Genomic DNA, 17,589 nt, shown 5'->3' with positions numbered 1-17,589 from the left:
TAAGTAAAGTTCTATTCAGTTCATTTCTTCTTATGTTGCAGAGGAATCCCTACTGACAGTATTCAGTATGAAAAGTTTAATTCCAACTATCATCAGACAGTTTATTTTAAAAATTATATAAACCTAACTAAAGGAAAATAATTCCCCATTTAAAAGTGGAAATAATGTATACACTGTACTTATGAATCAAATTGATATAATATCTTAAAGATTTGTTTCAAAATATACAAAGGGAGGATGAAGAGAGGTTAGCTGATAGGGATATAGTGTGATAACTGGGTTTGGATAACTTTTGAAACTGGGTGTTGAATGCATGAGAACTTTGTTATTTACTTCACTGCTCTCCAGGTTAGAAATTTTCCACACTTCAAAAAAGGAACAAAATTAAATGGAAAAAAATATAAACTCTTGTCATCAACTTGCAAATGCCTGAAAGCAAATGATTAAAAACTATGGAAAGCAAAAACAATTAATGCTAAAAATAAAATTTTATATATTCTTCAAACATAAAAGTTAGATATTCAATGAAGGAAATATAACTCTGAAATAGCAATAAGATTATTAGCTAAATTTCATTACTGCTTGAAGCCATAATTTATTATGTTGTGTCAACATCACACGGCCATCAACACCCCTAATCAGATAGTCACTAAGAAAGTGATTTCTAAAATATGAAATGACAGTTATTAACTCAGATAACAAGTCATAAGCATGAAAATCTAACCTTTCCAAATGAAAGAATATAAACCAAATAAATTACAAGTAGTTTAAAGACAGACATTAAAAAAAAAAAAGACTAACAACATAGTTTAAAAACTACTTTCATTTCCCTCTCTTATGATAGCCGGGGTTAAGCTAGCTCATGCTTCTGGAAAGGCTGGCACAAAGTAGACCTCACAGTGGATTACAATATAAGCTAATATAAGCGAATATATTATCTTTAAGAGACTCAAATCAACATGCGTAACTGAAAAAACAATATGAAATTATTTATTGGAGACTCACTACCTACACACACAGTAAAACTTTCCCACTATGTGCAGGCAGATTATTTTAGGCAGGACTGAATGTGTCCAAATTCTTTATTCATAAGGCATGGACGACTTAGAATAAAACCTCAAGTGGTACTGCTAATACTATAAAGACACAGTACTGAGCAAGACACAGGGAAGTTGTGCTAGAATACAACCCAAGAACAGGACATGAAATAACTCTATTCCTGATCCTTAAAGATCCTGTGTATTTTTTGTAATTATTGCAATAGTTGTTTTTTTTAATTGTGAAGTATCTCATACATAGAGGAGACTATATACATATGTTATCCATATGCAAAGATATAGACACATTACACACGCACATATAAATGACGTTATTTTTTTTAATGTAGGAACCTACTATCCAAGTTAAAAATTAGAGAAAATAAAACTTTTCACAAATTTACATGACTTTTCTTACCCAGAGAACATGACAATAGAGACAATCAGACCATTTTTCTTAAGATCTTTCCATTATCTTACTGAATCCTGTAATCTGTACCATTAAAACACCTTTCTGAGTTTCTTTTCTTTAAAAAATTCAGTAATTATTTTTAATTTTCAGTACTAGATTCAGCGGTAGTCTTTCAAGTCACCCCAGAGTGTTTTCTAGATACCTGTATATTTAAAAATGACATTAAGACCTTTTTATGTAAACCCACTACAGAAATACATCCAAAACAAGATAAAAAATGCCACCAACATTTGCATCCTTTTCAAGCCAGAGATCCTTCATCTCAAAACATCAAATGATACCAAAACACATTTTTTAAGCTGCAAAGTTGCATACAGAATGTGAAGACTTTGTAACTTCCTAAGAATAACAGCAAAACCTCTCAGGCAACTAAGTCATGAAATCTCAACTTCTAGAAATATGCTTCCTTCCACCTTGCCCTTTTAAAGGCGCCCACTAACATGCAATTCATAACTTCAACTGAATTAGAATAGCTTCAACGACAAAGGCTATGTATTATTCATCTTTGTGTCCCCTGCATAAAAACAACTCAATAACATTTGTTATAACTAAGATAAATTCCAAGAAATGAACTTTAAAACTCCTCAGTCCCAATGCAAAACTGGAAAACAATCAGTTTGAGAATATGAATAATTATGAGAAAGAATAAATCTATAAACATTTGTGTTATATCACATTCTCTGATCACCTAGTTAGAATCATGTTTTAACACTGTAGAAATCAATCTGCAAAGAACAGAAAACAAAATAAACAGAATAAAAAAGATCTTAAAGTTCTCCTTACTGTCAGCATGCTCACTGTCAAAAAACCTTTCATCTTAAACTCATACCAACATCTCCACTCCCAAACAAAACTATTTTTTAAAAAAGACTTTTAAATGAGACTTAAATATAAATTGGCTCTACTTCATTACAATTTAAGTTTCTAAAAATTGTATGCATAATTTGTGTGATTGTGCTCATGCCCATCATTTTCTACAGTGAGGGTTTTTTCATCACATTCTCAGAAGAATAAGTGGACCCCCAAAAAAACTTCTAAGAACCACTAATACAGCAAATCAAGAACGCTCTGTTTTCCAGAGAAATACAGTTAAGTTGCCTTAATTCAAGTATACTTCTCTCATGTTCAGAGAAGGGGATCCTTACTACAAAATTAGTCTTTCGAAGAATTTCTTCAGCGCAGCCAAAAAGTTCCAATATTCACAGGCACATATATTGACAATTCCAGATCCCCAAAACAGTTTACTGGGAAATGCCCAAAGAAAATGCAAAAAGCAGCACACTCTACCACAAACTGGGCACCCTATTAGATGCTTAAATACACTTGTATGCTTCTACAGTAAAACATCTGGAAGATCTAAATTCCCTCCAAACTGAGTACACTTTTGAGGAAGGTTTTCGAGTTTCAACTCCACACTGACCTGTCTGCCTCACTTGACTCAATATGTATCACTGTCTCAGTATTTACCACTGTCAAGACAAATGTACCCGAGCTGCTTCAACAGGGTCACCTTGATTTTTCTCACCCCAAGGCAGGGACCATTTATTGAGTAGTTACGCAGTAAATATTTGTTGAATGAATCAAAGAAGATCCTTTATCCCTTAAAGTTAAGCTGTCAGCCCCCACCCTGCTTCTATGTTACCAGTTAAATATCCCTCCCTCAAATACACAAACTCAAGTGTTAGAAATGCTCTGCTTCCTCCATAAACAAAAAGTAATATCCTCATGGAATACCCATCTCTCACAGGCCAACCTGGCAAAGACAACCTATGTTCTGTCTGACACAACTGATCTCTACCAAATACCATTCAATATGCCCCTATCTTTCCAAAAAACTCAGATTTGCCTGACAAAGATCTCCTGAGATGTCATGATATGATGACTATACTACTGGACTAGGAGTCAAAAGTATCTATTACAGTCCCAAATTTGTCACCAATTTAACAAATGACCTTGAAAAAATGATGTCCTTATGCCTCAATTTCCTAATTTGTAAATGGGAGAAAACATTCATCCCACCATTTCCACAGAGATTTATTTATGATTACAAACAGAAAGAGCATTCTGAACAATATAAAAACTTTATTCTATTACGAAGTGTTAATACAAACTCAGGTCAACAAAAACTCCATCCATTCTTTATACACTCACAATACATTGTTCAAGTAAAGATGTTGTGGGCCTTCACATCTACACAATTCACCCTATTCTGAGCAACAAACTATTCTTAAGAATAGCTGACTATGATAAGTTTCTCCTATTCTGGACCCCACCACTTACATGCTATATTTCCAAAATACTACCATGACTTCTCTTTCCAAGTAAGTATTAAGGCAATCCCAAACCCTAAAATACACAAACACATCAACCAGCAAGGAACATCCCAAGCTTTATTTTAAAAATAAGCTAGTTTTATAAGGGGAACTCCATTACACTTGTAAAAATACAAGCAAACTCTTCCGGAACACTTTCCTTCCTTGTATACTCACACAAACACAGCCGCTATACACCAACAGACCATCTGTCTTCTAGACCAAAAACATGTCTTTCAATGCCCAAAGCCACGAGTAACATTTATTAAACTTGCGGAACTGAGATCATTCTGTCGTCCCTACATACAGTTCAGCATGTCAGAGACACCACAGATCTGGCCGTACGGAAAATCTTCCCTCCTGCCACTTTTATCCCTTAAACGAAACAAGCGGGACTATGGGGGATGCTCCAATCCTTCCTCCACAAGACACAAACTAACCTGTCAGGGGCACAGCCGACTCCGCCTCCACTCGCTTACTTTCCCGCCCCCTCCCCCAGCAGGAGCCCGCCTGTCAGGGACACCCCTGCACCCCCGCCAGGAGGGACTTCCCGGTAAGCGCAGGATCCCCTGCCCTCCCCTCCCCTCCCCCATCCTTACCACCGCTCTCCCGGAGGTCCAGGTCCGGGAGATGACAGTAGCTCCCAGGAAGCCAGGGGCTGGGTCGCTGAGGAAGTACTTAGGCCCAAAGGCCTCCCCAGACGGTTCTACTCACCGTGTCAGAGGCCGAGGCCGAGGGAGATGAGAGTGCAGGGAAGTGGGGAAGAGGGGGCGGCCGCCACCAGGCTCCTCCGCTTCCCTTGGTCCAGAGCGGATCCCTCCCGCTTGTCAGGAGGCGGCCAGCGGGTGAGCGGACTGGCGGAAATGCGAGAGAGGAGAGGGGAAAGGCGTGGGGCTAAGCGGGGGAAACTGAGGGGAGGCGGGTCCCGCAACCGAGACGGGGATCTTCTCCCCCTCCGCAAAGCGAACCCAAAATGGCGGCGGGAGCGGCGGCGGCAGAGCGGCGGCGGCGGCAGCTCCTTGGGAGGGAGGGAGCGAAGGGCGCCTCGTGCCCCCCCACCTCCCACTCCTCCCTCCTCGCGTTTTCCCCCTTCGTCCTCCCCCCTCAGCCGACTCGGGCGGCGGAGCGCGCACGCCCGCCCGCACGCGCCAGAGTGTATCTGGGCTCGTCGCTCGCTGCTCCCACCAACCACCGCCTTCGGCCGCCTCGCGCGCCCGCCAGCCAGCACGCACTCCCTCTGGGGCGCCTTGTGGCACAGTCCTCCCCTTCCCCTCGGCCCCTGTCAAGCCAGCTCTGGCGCGGGCCCTCACGCGTACCTTCAGCAGCGCGAGCCCAAGCCTCCTCCTCCACCTCCTCTCCTCTCCTCCCCCCCTTCCCCGCCCCCACTGCCACCAACCGCCGCCACGGCCGCCGCGGCCTCCTCCTCCTCCGGCCCCCCCGACATACCCTCCACCCCTCACGCGTGCGCCTCCCACAATCCCCCCCGCGGGACTGTTCCATTCCCGTCGGCCGCAGAAGCGGGGGAGAAAGCGACAGGCGAAGTGGGCAGAGCTTGCCGTCAGGACACGAATGACCGCGAGTGACGGAGAGAAACCTGTGGCTATTTACCTCGCTGGCCGCGGCGCCCTGGCGCCGCAGCTTCCTTTCCTGGCCTCGCCCTGGCCGCGGCGAGCGGGTCGAGGGCGGCCTAGCGCCCCTCCGCTGGCGGGTGGTTGGAGGCCGCGGCGGCTGCGCATTGAGCAGCTTCCTGCCTTACGACCCGAGCTTGCTTCTCCGCTGCGGGACGCGCGGCGTGGAGACAGCGCTTGACAGTGTCTGCCGTTTGCCGGGCGGGGAGAGCTGGTTTGTGACTCGGTGAGGAAATGGACCGGCACGGGGGTTGTACCCATGAGGGAAAGGAGCGGGACTCCGAACCTCCATGAGGTAGGGAGTGAGACCAGTAGGGCCGGCGACCCTCCTTAGGGGGCTTCCCTTTGGGCTCTGTGTTGCGGACCTAGGACTCAGGAAAGAACCCACTCAGTGGTCGACTTTTTCCTTTTCTTTTTTTTAAAACCCAGCTTAAATTTCTCGAATTTCACACTACTGTTTATATGCGATGATGTTTTTGTGCATTTTTACTCATTCTTCGTGGATGGATGATGAATGGATGATACATTTTCAACCTCATTAGGCAGCCTGGCTAGGGAATAAAGATACCATATATATCAAGCTCAGGTCTGGACTCCATCTGCCGTGTCTTGTGTGTCCTTCAGAAAGTTATTTTTCTTAGTTCTTTATCAACAAGAGACGAAAAATTGAACATAGAAATTAGTGAGCCCCTAATCTGCCTTCAGGGTTGATGTGCGATGTACCTGTAGAGTCAAATGAACTCCTAGGTACAGGGGAAGTGCAGTGTTATGTTATCGTTCACGGTGATGTTGATAAGGTTTGTGGATGTAATTGGTAGTTTGTGTCCTATTCTTCCAAATCGTAAATAAAACAATGCAAATCTAGGTCTATCAGATTTCCATAGTTACTGATACTTATGTCTCAAAACTCTGCATGAACATTTACTTTTTCTTGATTGAATTCAAAAGAATTACGGACTATTAAAAGCCACAGATAATTCCAAAGCTGTCTTCTAGTAATCTATTGTTTCACCTTGTAGGCAAAGCCGAATAAATGAGGCAAGGGATCCACTTAGGTTTCCCTTTTACTTCACATCTGTGGACTTCTAGGCAATAGTTTGAAAATCACTATACTAGATTAATCTCAAAGGCCATTCAAGGTCTAAAATTAGACACTCCTAAATTTCCTCCTTACCATATTTCAATATGTGAGTCTGGTTTTGTTTGCTTGCCTTTTTTTTTTTTTTTTAAATTAAAGGGAAATTCGCCTCAGTTACCTCACTCTCTGTTTGCTTTTCCTAACCTTAAGTCCAAACTTTTTCAAGGAGCTGTTTAGGAGCTGTTGATCTTTTTTAATTGTGCCATGTACGCAAGTGTATTTCTCTACTAAAAGCATTTTAAATTTGTTGTCAGGGACTATTCTAACATTTCTTTTATACTCTTTGGTAGTTTAGTGTAAAGCAAATCATGGAAATTTTGAAATGAATTTTAGATACTTAAAATATTAGAAGGGAAAGAAAATTAACATTTGTGAAATACTATGCCAGGAGAACTTGCGTTCCTATTAATCCTTAAAATAAACAACACTTTGAAATAGATCATATTATCCCCATTTTACAGATTTAATCCTTAAAATAAACAACACTTTGAAGTAGATCATATTATCCCCATTTTACAGATGAGAAGAAGCCTGAGGCTCAAAAAAAGTCAGATAACTATCTTTAGATTTTAGTTTGCCTGGCTCTTAAAAATGTAACTTTTTTCACTGTATCACATTGTCTTCATAGTAAATTTCCTTTTAGTGACATAATTGCATATGCTACAAAGAAAAAACACTTCTAATACAATTCCGCTACACTTGTATATAAAGAGAGTTACTTATAGTCTCTGCCTTTAACTTCTGGTAACTGCACTTCATGAATTGCCGGTTAAGTATAGACAGATAAGATAGTATTCAATTCTTTTATGTATGCCCCGGGTGCCTACCAGAGACTAAAATATATTAAGTGCTCAATAAAATGACCTTATTGAATGAATGAACCTTGAATTATTTAAACCAGAGAAAGTATGGAAAACAGAATAATGGTTCGCCCAAAGATGTCTGTGTTGTAATCCCTGGAACCAGTAAATGTGTTATGTTCCATGGCAAAAGAAAATTAAGGATACTAATCACTAACCTGAAAATAGGGAGATTACCTTGAATTATCTGGTAACCCTGCTGCAATTACAAGAGTTCTTGAAAGATGGAAGAGGAAGACCAAAGAATCAGTGTCAGAGTGATGCAGGAGGGCATAGACCTGACCAGCTGCTGCCGGCAGGCTTTGAAGATGAAGGGCAACCTCTGAAACCTAGAGAACCCAAGAAAACAGATTCTCTGCTAGAGCACCCAGAAAGAACACAGTCCTGCTGACACTTTGATTTTGGACTTCTAAACCACAGAACTCTAGATGACAAATTTATGTTGTTTTATTATTATTACCAGGTTTGTGGTAATTTGTTACAGCAGCAATAGGAAACACAGCAAGGGGCCCAAATCACAACTACCTCCAGAGTACTTTGCCTCGGATGATGGTTTTGTACTTTAATTTAAAAAAGGGTAAGATTTAACTGAAACTTTTCTTTAAGCACAGTGAGAGGCCCTCAGCAAAACTGCCTACATTTCCAGTGTTTCCCTACTGCTCTGCTTCTGGCATCAGTCCTCAAGCTGTAAACAGACAGTTGGGCTCTATGCTATTGCTGTACAGCAGCAGTCTTAGCTAAGCTGAGCTCAGATTTCCCCACTAGAATAGAAGTAATTAAACATTTATCTCATAATGCTTCCTTGCCGGGATGTTGCAGCAGGGAACGGTGGAATGCAGATTAGCAAGAAAAGCGTTTCAGTGTACACTTTTTAAAAAATATTTATTTATTTGGCTTCATCTGGTCTTAATTGTGGCACGTCGGCTCTCTAGTTTTGGCTCACAGGCTACCCCAAGATGTGTGGGATCATAGTTCCCTGACCAGGGATCGAATCCAAATTCCCCACATCCCAAGGCAGATTCTCAACCACTGGACCACCAGGGAAATCCTGATGTATACTTTTAAAATAAAGTTTCAAACATCTAAAGATACAACCTACTGGAGCATCATCAGGGTTAACTTTACACTTGACAAGTTATGGTAAATACTATAAAAATATAGAGCTTCAAACTCTTATATGATTAGTAAAATATATATATGTATGTATACATATATATATAATAGTCCATAAATAATTTTCTATTTACCACGGGAAGAACTCTGTAATTTTTGTTTGGGTACCATGATTTTTAACTCATGTTTCAGGTAATTGCCTTTTAGCAAAGTAGAAATGTACACTCCCCACTGCCTGGGTTCAAAGCCTAACTGTTTTACTTGGTAACTGTGCAAACTTGGGTAGAAACTAGTTGGTCATAGTAATAACCCATTTTTTAAAAGTAATTTAATCCTTTTAGGAATCCTGTATGGAAATCCTACCATTTTCTCCATTTTAGAAATGAGGAAACAGACAACACAAACTTGTTAAGGTCACACAACTATTAAGTAGGAGAGCCCCATTTCAAATTCTAGAAGTTAGATTCTTTTTTTTTAAGAAGTTATTCTTGAGTCCATGTTTTTAACTATTCTGCCATACTTGCCACTTTATCTTTGTAAGTTGGAGATAATAATATTTATGTCATAGAATTGTTTTGAAAATATAGAGTTAATTTACATAAAGCACTCAGACCAGTGCCTGATCTACAGAAAATGTTTAGTAAATGTTAGCTGTTGCTATTGTGGTTGCTCTAGGTTGTTTTGGTTTGTTTTTTGAACCCTAGATGTTTTCCTCTGTACTTTAGTAGCTGGAAGAAAGTGAACATCAAAGCAGATATTCCTTATTTCTTTTTTTCCCAGTACAGCCCTTGTATATTTGTTATATGTTGGTATTTTAAATTGCTCTTAGCTTGGTAAATGTTATATTACCAAAGGAAGGAAAAATGTCTGGAAAACACTACTATAGTCCTTGCCCTTGTTTTACAGATAGGAAACTTGGGCTCACAGAGTAAAGAAAAAAAAAAAAAAGATGTTTTTACAAGCTTGAAACAATGTTATTTTTCCTGTGAAGAATGTTACATGAAAAGTACCCCTGTGAGAAACCTGAGGGTTTACCAAACCCTGCCAGGGTAGATTTAGATGTGTTGTTGGGATGGGGCCCCACTGTTTATTTTCTTTACCCTCAGCCTAACACAATTGGATGCAGCAGGATTTTTCTAAACAGAGTAATATAATTCATACAGAAAAGCTGTTTGTTAGCTTTAAAGGATTCATTAGGAGTTTGTTGATTTAATTTTTTAAAAATTACTTTCTCCTTGGGTGATAGCAATATGGCTCAGAGGTCAAAAAGTATAAAAGACACTACTCTCTCTCTTCTTGCCCCCACAAGAACCCATTTCCTTTCCCTGAAGGCAAACAGGATTATCAATTTTTGTATATCCTTCCAAATATTTACCTTTTTACAAACAAATTGGATAGATTTTCCCCTTTTTTACATAAATGATAGCTTGCTGTATACATTGTTCTGCATTTTGTTTTTGTTTTGTTCTTCACTTAATGTATATTAGAGATTTTTCCTCATTAATATGGAGAGAACTTTTGGGATTGTTTCATTTCTAAGCAGCTGCATGGTATTCCATTGTATGGATATGCTGAATTAGGCTCTTTCCATTCTTGCAATATTAGAAACAGTGTTGGAATGAATAATCTCCAAGAACCAAATTTTTCCTATAGGACTCAAGATTTAAAACACTCTCAACCTTGGCACTGCTGAAATTTGGGGCTGGATAATTCTTTGTTGTGGGAGCCTCTCCTATGCATTGCAGAATGTTTAACAGAAACCCTGGCCTCTCTATTCACTAGATGCCAGGAGCACCTCTCCCCCAAGTTGTGACAACCAAACTCCTACCAGACATTGCCAGATGTTTCATAGGGGGCAAAGTTGCTGGTTTAGAGAAAAAGATTCCTAGGACTTCTGCAGTGGTGCAGAGGTTAGGACTCCACATTCTTAATGCAGGGGTCATGGATTGAATCCCTATCCCTGGTCAGGGAAGTAAGATTCCACATGCTACATGACATGGCCAAAAAATAATAAATAAATGAATGAAAAAGAATTACTGATCATTGGGAAATCAGTCTAGTTTCAATAGAGAAAAAGTTATGGCAGATTAATGTATCATCTTTTGTCAGAATTCCAATAATGGTAAACCAAAAGACTGCCATTTTATATGTATAATATCTTCATTAATATAAGACATTTGATAATCTCATGGCTTTTTGGAGAAATATGTCCTGAATGCTGAATTGGTTACATAACCATACCCAGAGACTACCTGTTCTTAAATGGGTTGAATTTCCCTTAACCATTGACATCTATGCAGTGGTTCTCACTCTTAGCTGCACATTGAAATCAGTGAGGTTACTCTAGTACCTATGAAATACCTATGTCTGAATCTCACTAATAGACATTGTGGTTTGATTGGGCTGAGATGCAATCTGAATAGCGGAGTTTTAGTTATACGCAGGTGATTCTAATGTGCAGCCAACATTGGAATCCAGTGATCTAGGCTATGCTACAAAACTCTGTAAAAAACTGTATCGTATTAAATTGTTACTTGAATGAAATAGCTGAGGATATATTTTTCAAATTTATAATTTTCACACAGTTTTTAAAGGATAGGTAATATGTTGGTGATAGATTTCAGAAAAACATTCAGATCTCCATATGGAGGATCCTGAATTGGAACTTATAACAGAAAGAGTACATTATCAAAAAAGTTTGCAAAATCCAAATAAAGTCCACGGTTTAGTTAATAATATTGTAGCAATATTAATTTCTTAATTTTGATAATTGTGCTATGGGCATGTAAGATGTTAACATTAGGATGGATGAAGTTGGATGAAGGGTGTAGGAAACTCTTTCTACTATCTTTGCTGTTCTTTTGGCCTAAAGTTTTTAAAAATGAAAATTGAAAAACTATTACAAATGTTTATCCCTTGCAACTACCTGTGTGACTCAAGATTTCTTATATTATGCATACAAAATAAAGTCAAATTTCATCTGATGCTGAAACTGACATGAAAACTGCAACTCTATTCAATAATTTCTGGTTTGGAATTTTATCAAAACAATTTTGGGCTTCCCAGGTGATTAGTGGTAAAGAATCTGCCTGCCAAGCAGGAGACACAGGTCAGGAAGATCCCCTGGAGAAGGAAAGGGCAACCCACTCCAGTATTCTTGCCTGGGAAATCCCACAGACAGAGGAGCCTTGGCAGACTACTGTCCAGGGTTACAAAAGAGTCAGACATGACTTAGTGACTAAACAACTACAAAACAACTTTTAGTTCTCATTGATTAACTTTATAACTAAATTTTTTAAATTGTGAAGTTTCAAAAACTTTTATTAATATAGATAATATTGACAAAAAAGTTTCAAAACAAACAATTGAATTTTAACAATTCAGTTATTCTTAGAAAGTGAAACTGAAGTCACTCAGTCGTGTCCAACTCTTTGCGACCCCATGGACACAAGGCTCCTCTGTCCATGGGATTTTCTAGGCAAGAGTACTGGAGTGGGTTGCCATTTCCTTCTCCAGGGAATCTTCCTGACCCAGGGATCGAACCCAGGTCTTCCACATTGTAGAGAGACGCTTTGCTGTCCAAGCCACCAGGGAAGTCCAGTTATTCTTAACTAAGGTCAAAATCAACAAATAGCTGCACAAATAAAGTGTTGAGGCTACCTAGGAAGAAAAATGATATAGTGATGAGGAATATTTACTCTCAATTCCAATAACCATGTTTAGATCCAAGCCTCTCCATTTTTTAACAGTACAGTGGTTTCTACTTGTTAGAAAAATTGTAATTTTGCAGCAAAAGTGAAAATGAAAGTCATTCCGTTGTGTCCGACTCTTTGCAACCCTGTGGTCTAACTTCACAGATCCTCCCTTAAAGTGGTAAAGTCTCCTTCCTACCATTTGAACCCAACCTGGACTACATGCGCATGCTCAGTTGCTCAGTCGTGTCCGACTCTTTGCGGCCCCATGGACTGTAAAAACACAGGACACCGTACCTGTGACTTACACAACTGTCCGTGTGCACTCAGTCGTGCCCGACTCTTTGCGGCCCCACAGACTGTAAAAACACAGGACACCGTACCTGTAACTTACACAACTGTCCGTGTGCACGCAGTCGAGTCCGACCCTTTGCAGTCCTATCAACTGTAGCCTGGCAGGTTCTTCTGCCCATGGAATTTTCCAGGCAAGAATATGGGAGTGGGGTGCCATTTCCTACTTCAGGTGATCTCCCCAACCCTGGTCTAGTTGGCCTATCATGGTCTGCAATAGAATGCAACAGTCTTTATTGGTCTGAGCCAGTTTTGAAGGGATCTTAAGTGTTTTAGTTCTCTTGGACCTTTGCTACTGCTGTGACAAGTCCAGGCCACTCTGCAAAGAAGCTGAGAGACAGTGTACAGTAGAATCAATCATCCTAGTTGAGACTAACCTCAGATGCATGAGAAAATACTTCAAAGATAGCCAGATCTGGTCCAGAGCAAGGGAAGTAACCAGCTTGTAGCTATAGACGTCTGAGTGATAATAGTTATTGTTTTAAACCACTGAGTTTTAGGGTAGTTTGTTCAGCAGCAGTCTTCCCTGGTGGCTCAGATGGTAAAGCATCTGCCTGCAATGCAGGAGACCTGGGTTCAATCCCTGGGTTGGGAAGATCTCCTGGAGAAGGAAATGGCAACCCACTCTAGTACTCTTGCCTGAAGAATCCCATGGGCAGAGGAGCCCGGTAGGCTACAGTCCACGGGGTCGCAAAGAGTCGGACACGACTGAGCGACTGAGCGACTTCACTCTTTCACTTTGTTCAGCAGCAGCAACTGATAAAATGCTTCAGAGGCTGCTGTGATGCTAAAATAACATAAAGCATATAATATATATTAGTGCATTGTCTGGCATATAGTAATCACTGCATATTAGCTTCCGTTTTGGTTATTTTAATATGGCTAAAACAATATTTTTTAATAACAGCTTTATTGAGGTTGACATACTATAATTCATGTACAGTTAAACTCAGTGTCTTTAAAGTGTACAGTTCAGTCAGTTTTTAGTATATTCACAAAGTTGCATAAACATTACTATCTAATTTTAGAACATTTTTATTACCCCAAAAGTACCATCAGTAGTCAGTCTCCATTCTCCCCTCTCCCAGCTCTGGCCACCAGTAATCAAATTTTTTGTCTCAGTAGATTTGCCTATTGTGAACATTTCATATCATTAGAAGTACACTACATGTGATCTTTCGTGACAGACTTCATTCCTTTTGTTTAAAGTTTCATCCATATTGTAACATGTATCAGAGCTTCATTGCTTTTTATTTACTGAATAATGTTCCACTGAATGACTGCACCACATCTGTTTATCCGTTAATGGACATTTGGATTGTTTCTAGATTTTGGCTATTAGGAATGATGCAGCTGTGAGCATTTCCACACAAATGGTAACGTGTGCAAATGTTTTCATTTCTCTTGGGTATATAACTAGGGGAAGCGTTGCTAGGTCATTTGGTAAATCCATGTTAAAACTTTTGAGGAAATGACTAACAGTTTGCCAAAGTGATGAAGCCATTTTACAATCCTAGCAGCAATGTATGAGAATTCTGGTTTTTCTGCATCCTCCTCAATGCTTGTTATTGTCTGTTCTTTTTGATTTTAGCTATCTTCGTGAGTATGAAGTGGTATCACATTGTATTTTTTTTAATTAATTTATTTGAAGTTAAAAGACGCTGGCTCCTTGGAAGAAAAGCTATGACAACCTAGACAGTGTATTAAAGAGCAGACATTACTTTGTCAACAAAGGTCCATATAGTCAAAACTACAGTTTCTCCAGTCGTCATGTATGGATATGAGAGTTGGACCATAAAGAAGGCTGAGCACTGAAGAATTGATACTTTTGAAACATGGTGCTGGAGGAGACTCTTGAGAGTCCCTTGCACTGCAAGATCAAACCAGTCAATCCTAAAGGAAATCAGCCCTGATATTCATTGGAAGGACTGATGCTAAAGCGCCAATATTTTGGCCATCTGATGCAAAGAACTGACTCTTTGGAAAAGAGTCTGATGCTAGGAAAGATTGAGGGCAGGAGGAGAAAGGGGCAAGAGAGGATGAGATGTTTGCATGGCATCATCAACTCAAGGGACATGAATTTGAGCAGATTCCGGGAGATAGTGAAGGACAGGGTAGCCTGGTGTGCTACAGGGGTTGCAAAGAGTCCAACACAACTGAGCGACTGAATGACAACAAAATTTATTTGGCTGCATTGGTTCTTGTCACATGGGATCTTTTGTTGTAGCACATGGACTCTCGAGTAGTGGCGCACAGGCTTAGTTGCTCCGAGCCATGTAGGATTTTAGTGCCCTGACCAGGGGTAGAACCCATGCTCCCTGCATTGCAAGGTGGATTTTTAACCACTGGACCAGGGAAGTCCTATATCACGTTGTGTTTCTGATTTGTATTTTCCTAGTGGTGTTGAGAAGGCAGTGGCACCCCACTCCAGTACTCCTGCCTGGAAAATTCCATGGACGGAGGAGCCTGGTGGGCTGCAGTCCATGGGATAGCTAAGACTCAGACACGACTGAGCGACTTCACTTACACTTTTCACTTTCATGCATTGGAGAAGGAAATGGCAACCCACTCCAGTGTTCTTGCCTGGAGAATCCCAGGGACAGGGGAGCCTGGTGGGCTGCCGCCTATGGGGTCGCGCAGAGTCGGAAACGACTGAAGCAACTTAGTAGCAACAGCAGTGGTGTTGAGAGTCCTTTCATGTGCTTAATGGTCATTGTATATCATCTTTGGAGAAACATCTGTTTAAGTTCTTAGACATTTTTGAGTTGTGTTTTCTTTTTATTGCTCAGTTCTTTGTATAGGGATATACAGATATATAATCAGATATGTCTTTATCAGATACATAATTTGCAAATCTTTTCTGACGTTCTGTGGGTTTTTTACTTCCTTTGTTTTGTTGTGTTTTGTTTGTTTCTTTACTTTTCTTTTTTTGGGGGGGGGCTGATTTTTATTTGCTGATTCCCCCACCAGAGCTCAAACCTGGCTCTGGCTATGAAAGCACTTATTCCTAACCACTGAACTGCCGAGGAATTATCTGTCTTGATAGTATCCTTTGAAGCAGAACTTTTTAATTTTGATGAACTCTAAGTACCTATTTTTATTTTTGTTATTTGAGCTTTTGGCATCATTAAGAAACCATTGCATAATCCAAAGTCCCAGAGATTTACTCTTGTATTCTTAGAAGAAAATAGTTTTATAGTTTTAGCACTTCCATTTAGGTCTGTAATCTATTTTGAGTTAATTTTTGTATGTGATGTGAGGTAAGGGTCGTAATTTCATTATGTTACATGTGAATATTCTGCTGCCGCACCATTTCTTGACTGTTCTTGCTCCCATTGCATTTTCTTGGCACTCATGTTAAAAATCAGCTGACTGTGGTGTAAGAGTTTATTACTGAATTCTCCACTCTGTCCCATTTATCTGTGGGCATATAGGTGAGACATAAGACCTATAGGCATATGCTTATACCATAACTTTAGAAATCAGGAATGTAAGCCCTCCAACTTTTTTTTCCCAAGGTTTTATAGGCTATTCTGAGTTCATTGCATTTTCATATGAATTTTGAGAACAGCTTGACAATTTCCATTAAAAAGGCTGCTGGGATTTTGCTAGATAATAATATTTGTTTTATAACCACTGGTGGCTCAGATGGTAAAGAATCTGCCTGCAGTGCAGGAGACCCAGGTTCAATCCCTGGGTCAGGAAGATCCCCTGGAGAAAAAAATGGCAACCCTCGCCAGTATGCTTGCCTAGAAAATCCCACGGACAGAGGAACCTGGCAGGCTACAGTCCTGAGGGTCAGAAAGAGTGGGACATGACTGAGTGACTAACACTAGGACTTAGGAATATTTGTTTAAAAAAGAAAGAACTGATGATATTGGCGAGATGTGTTCTCAATGAAACAATGGTGTTACAGAATAACAAAGTAGTTACTCTTGAAAATATAAAATCTAGAAACAGTAGGTGATAGCTGAAGAGTATTGGTGAGGAATGTAAAGGCCTTCTATGATGATTGCTTTGAGAAACTGAAAACATTTACCCAGGAAAAGGTAAATAGGGGACATAACTACCTTTGATGTATTGTGTGAAAGGTGGCTTGTAAAACCAAATAGAAAGACTGGGATAGTGGATTGAAAGCTACAAGGAGACGTTTTACCTCGGATTGTGAAAGAACTTTCCATAAAAGCTGAAAACCATATGGACAGCTTACTGCATTCCCCATCAGTGGAAATGTTCAGGCACTTGATAATTGACAACACAGTATGTGCAGTGGCTAATGGGAAAGAACGCAGATCACACATGGATTTGAATGCTAGAACTGTCACTTCTAGGCTGTATACCTTCAGGGAAGTTAGTCTATCCATCCTTGTTTTCATGTGTACTTAATAGTATCTACTTCATAGGATTGTGTTGTCAGACAGTGCCTATAAATTGCTTAATACAGTGCCTGTTTCTGGAAAAAAAGAAAAACTGATAATAAGATCATTGTAGTATTAATTCACTTCTGAATGAGCTCTGTATGAAGTAGATCACCTTAACCTTAAGAGTTTATGATTCTCTTTACACAAAAACCTGTAAACAAATGTTTAATTGCAGTTTATTCGTAATAGCCAAAACCTGGACCTTCAGTGGATGAATAAGCAGTTTATGAATAAACATTCATACCATGGAATAGTACTCAGGATTAAAAGAACAAACTGTTGGGGCATGAGTTTGATCCCTGGTCAGGAAGTTAAGATCCCAAATGCTGCACAAGATCCCACAAGCTGTGTAGCATGGCCAAAAAAAAGTTTTTTAAAATAGAAGAAGAAACTATTGATACATGTAACACACAGCCCAGATGAATCTCCAGAAAATTATGGTGACTGGAAAAAGCTGATAGTAAAAGGTTGCATATAGTATGATTTTATTTATGTAACAGTCTCAAAAGGACAAAATTATAGAAACGAAACAGATTCGTTGTTGTCATGGTTAAGGAATGGGAAG

The 17,589-nt window shown here is 39.8% G+C and overlaps 1 protein-coding gene across 3 annotated transcripts in view; it reads left to right on the top strand.

Annotated features, from left to right (window-relative positions):
* The first annotated feature begins 4,577 nt into the window (after nt 1-4,577).
* DAP3 (death associated protein 3) overlaps nt 4,578-17,589 on the top strand; it is a 38,706-nt gene continuing 25,694 nt past the window's right edge. Inside the window, exon 1 of one of the 3 annotated variants that reach the window (XM_068964989.1) lies at nt 4,578-4,666. Coding sequence is in view for 1 of the 3 variants with exons in the window: in XM_068964987.1 (XP_068821088.1) it covers nt 5,740-5,744 (5 nt within the window). In the remaining 2 variants the exon portion in view is untranslated. The other 2 variants (XM_068964990.1, XM_068964987.1) reach the window with 2 other exon arrangements.

Source organism: Capricornis sumatraensis, chromosome 2, assembly GCF_032405125.1.
Source record: "Capricornis sumatraensis isolate serow.1 chromosome 2, serow.2, whole genome shotgun sequence".
NCBI classification, from domain to species: domain Eukaryota; kingdom Metazoa; phylum Chordata; class Mammalia; order Artiodactyla; family Bovidae; genus Capricornis; species Capricornis sumatraensis.
Note: the sequence above shows the minus strand (reverse complement) of the source record. Positions and strands in the feature narration are given on the sequence as shown.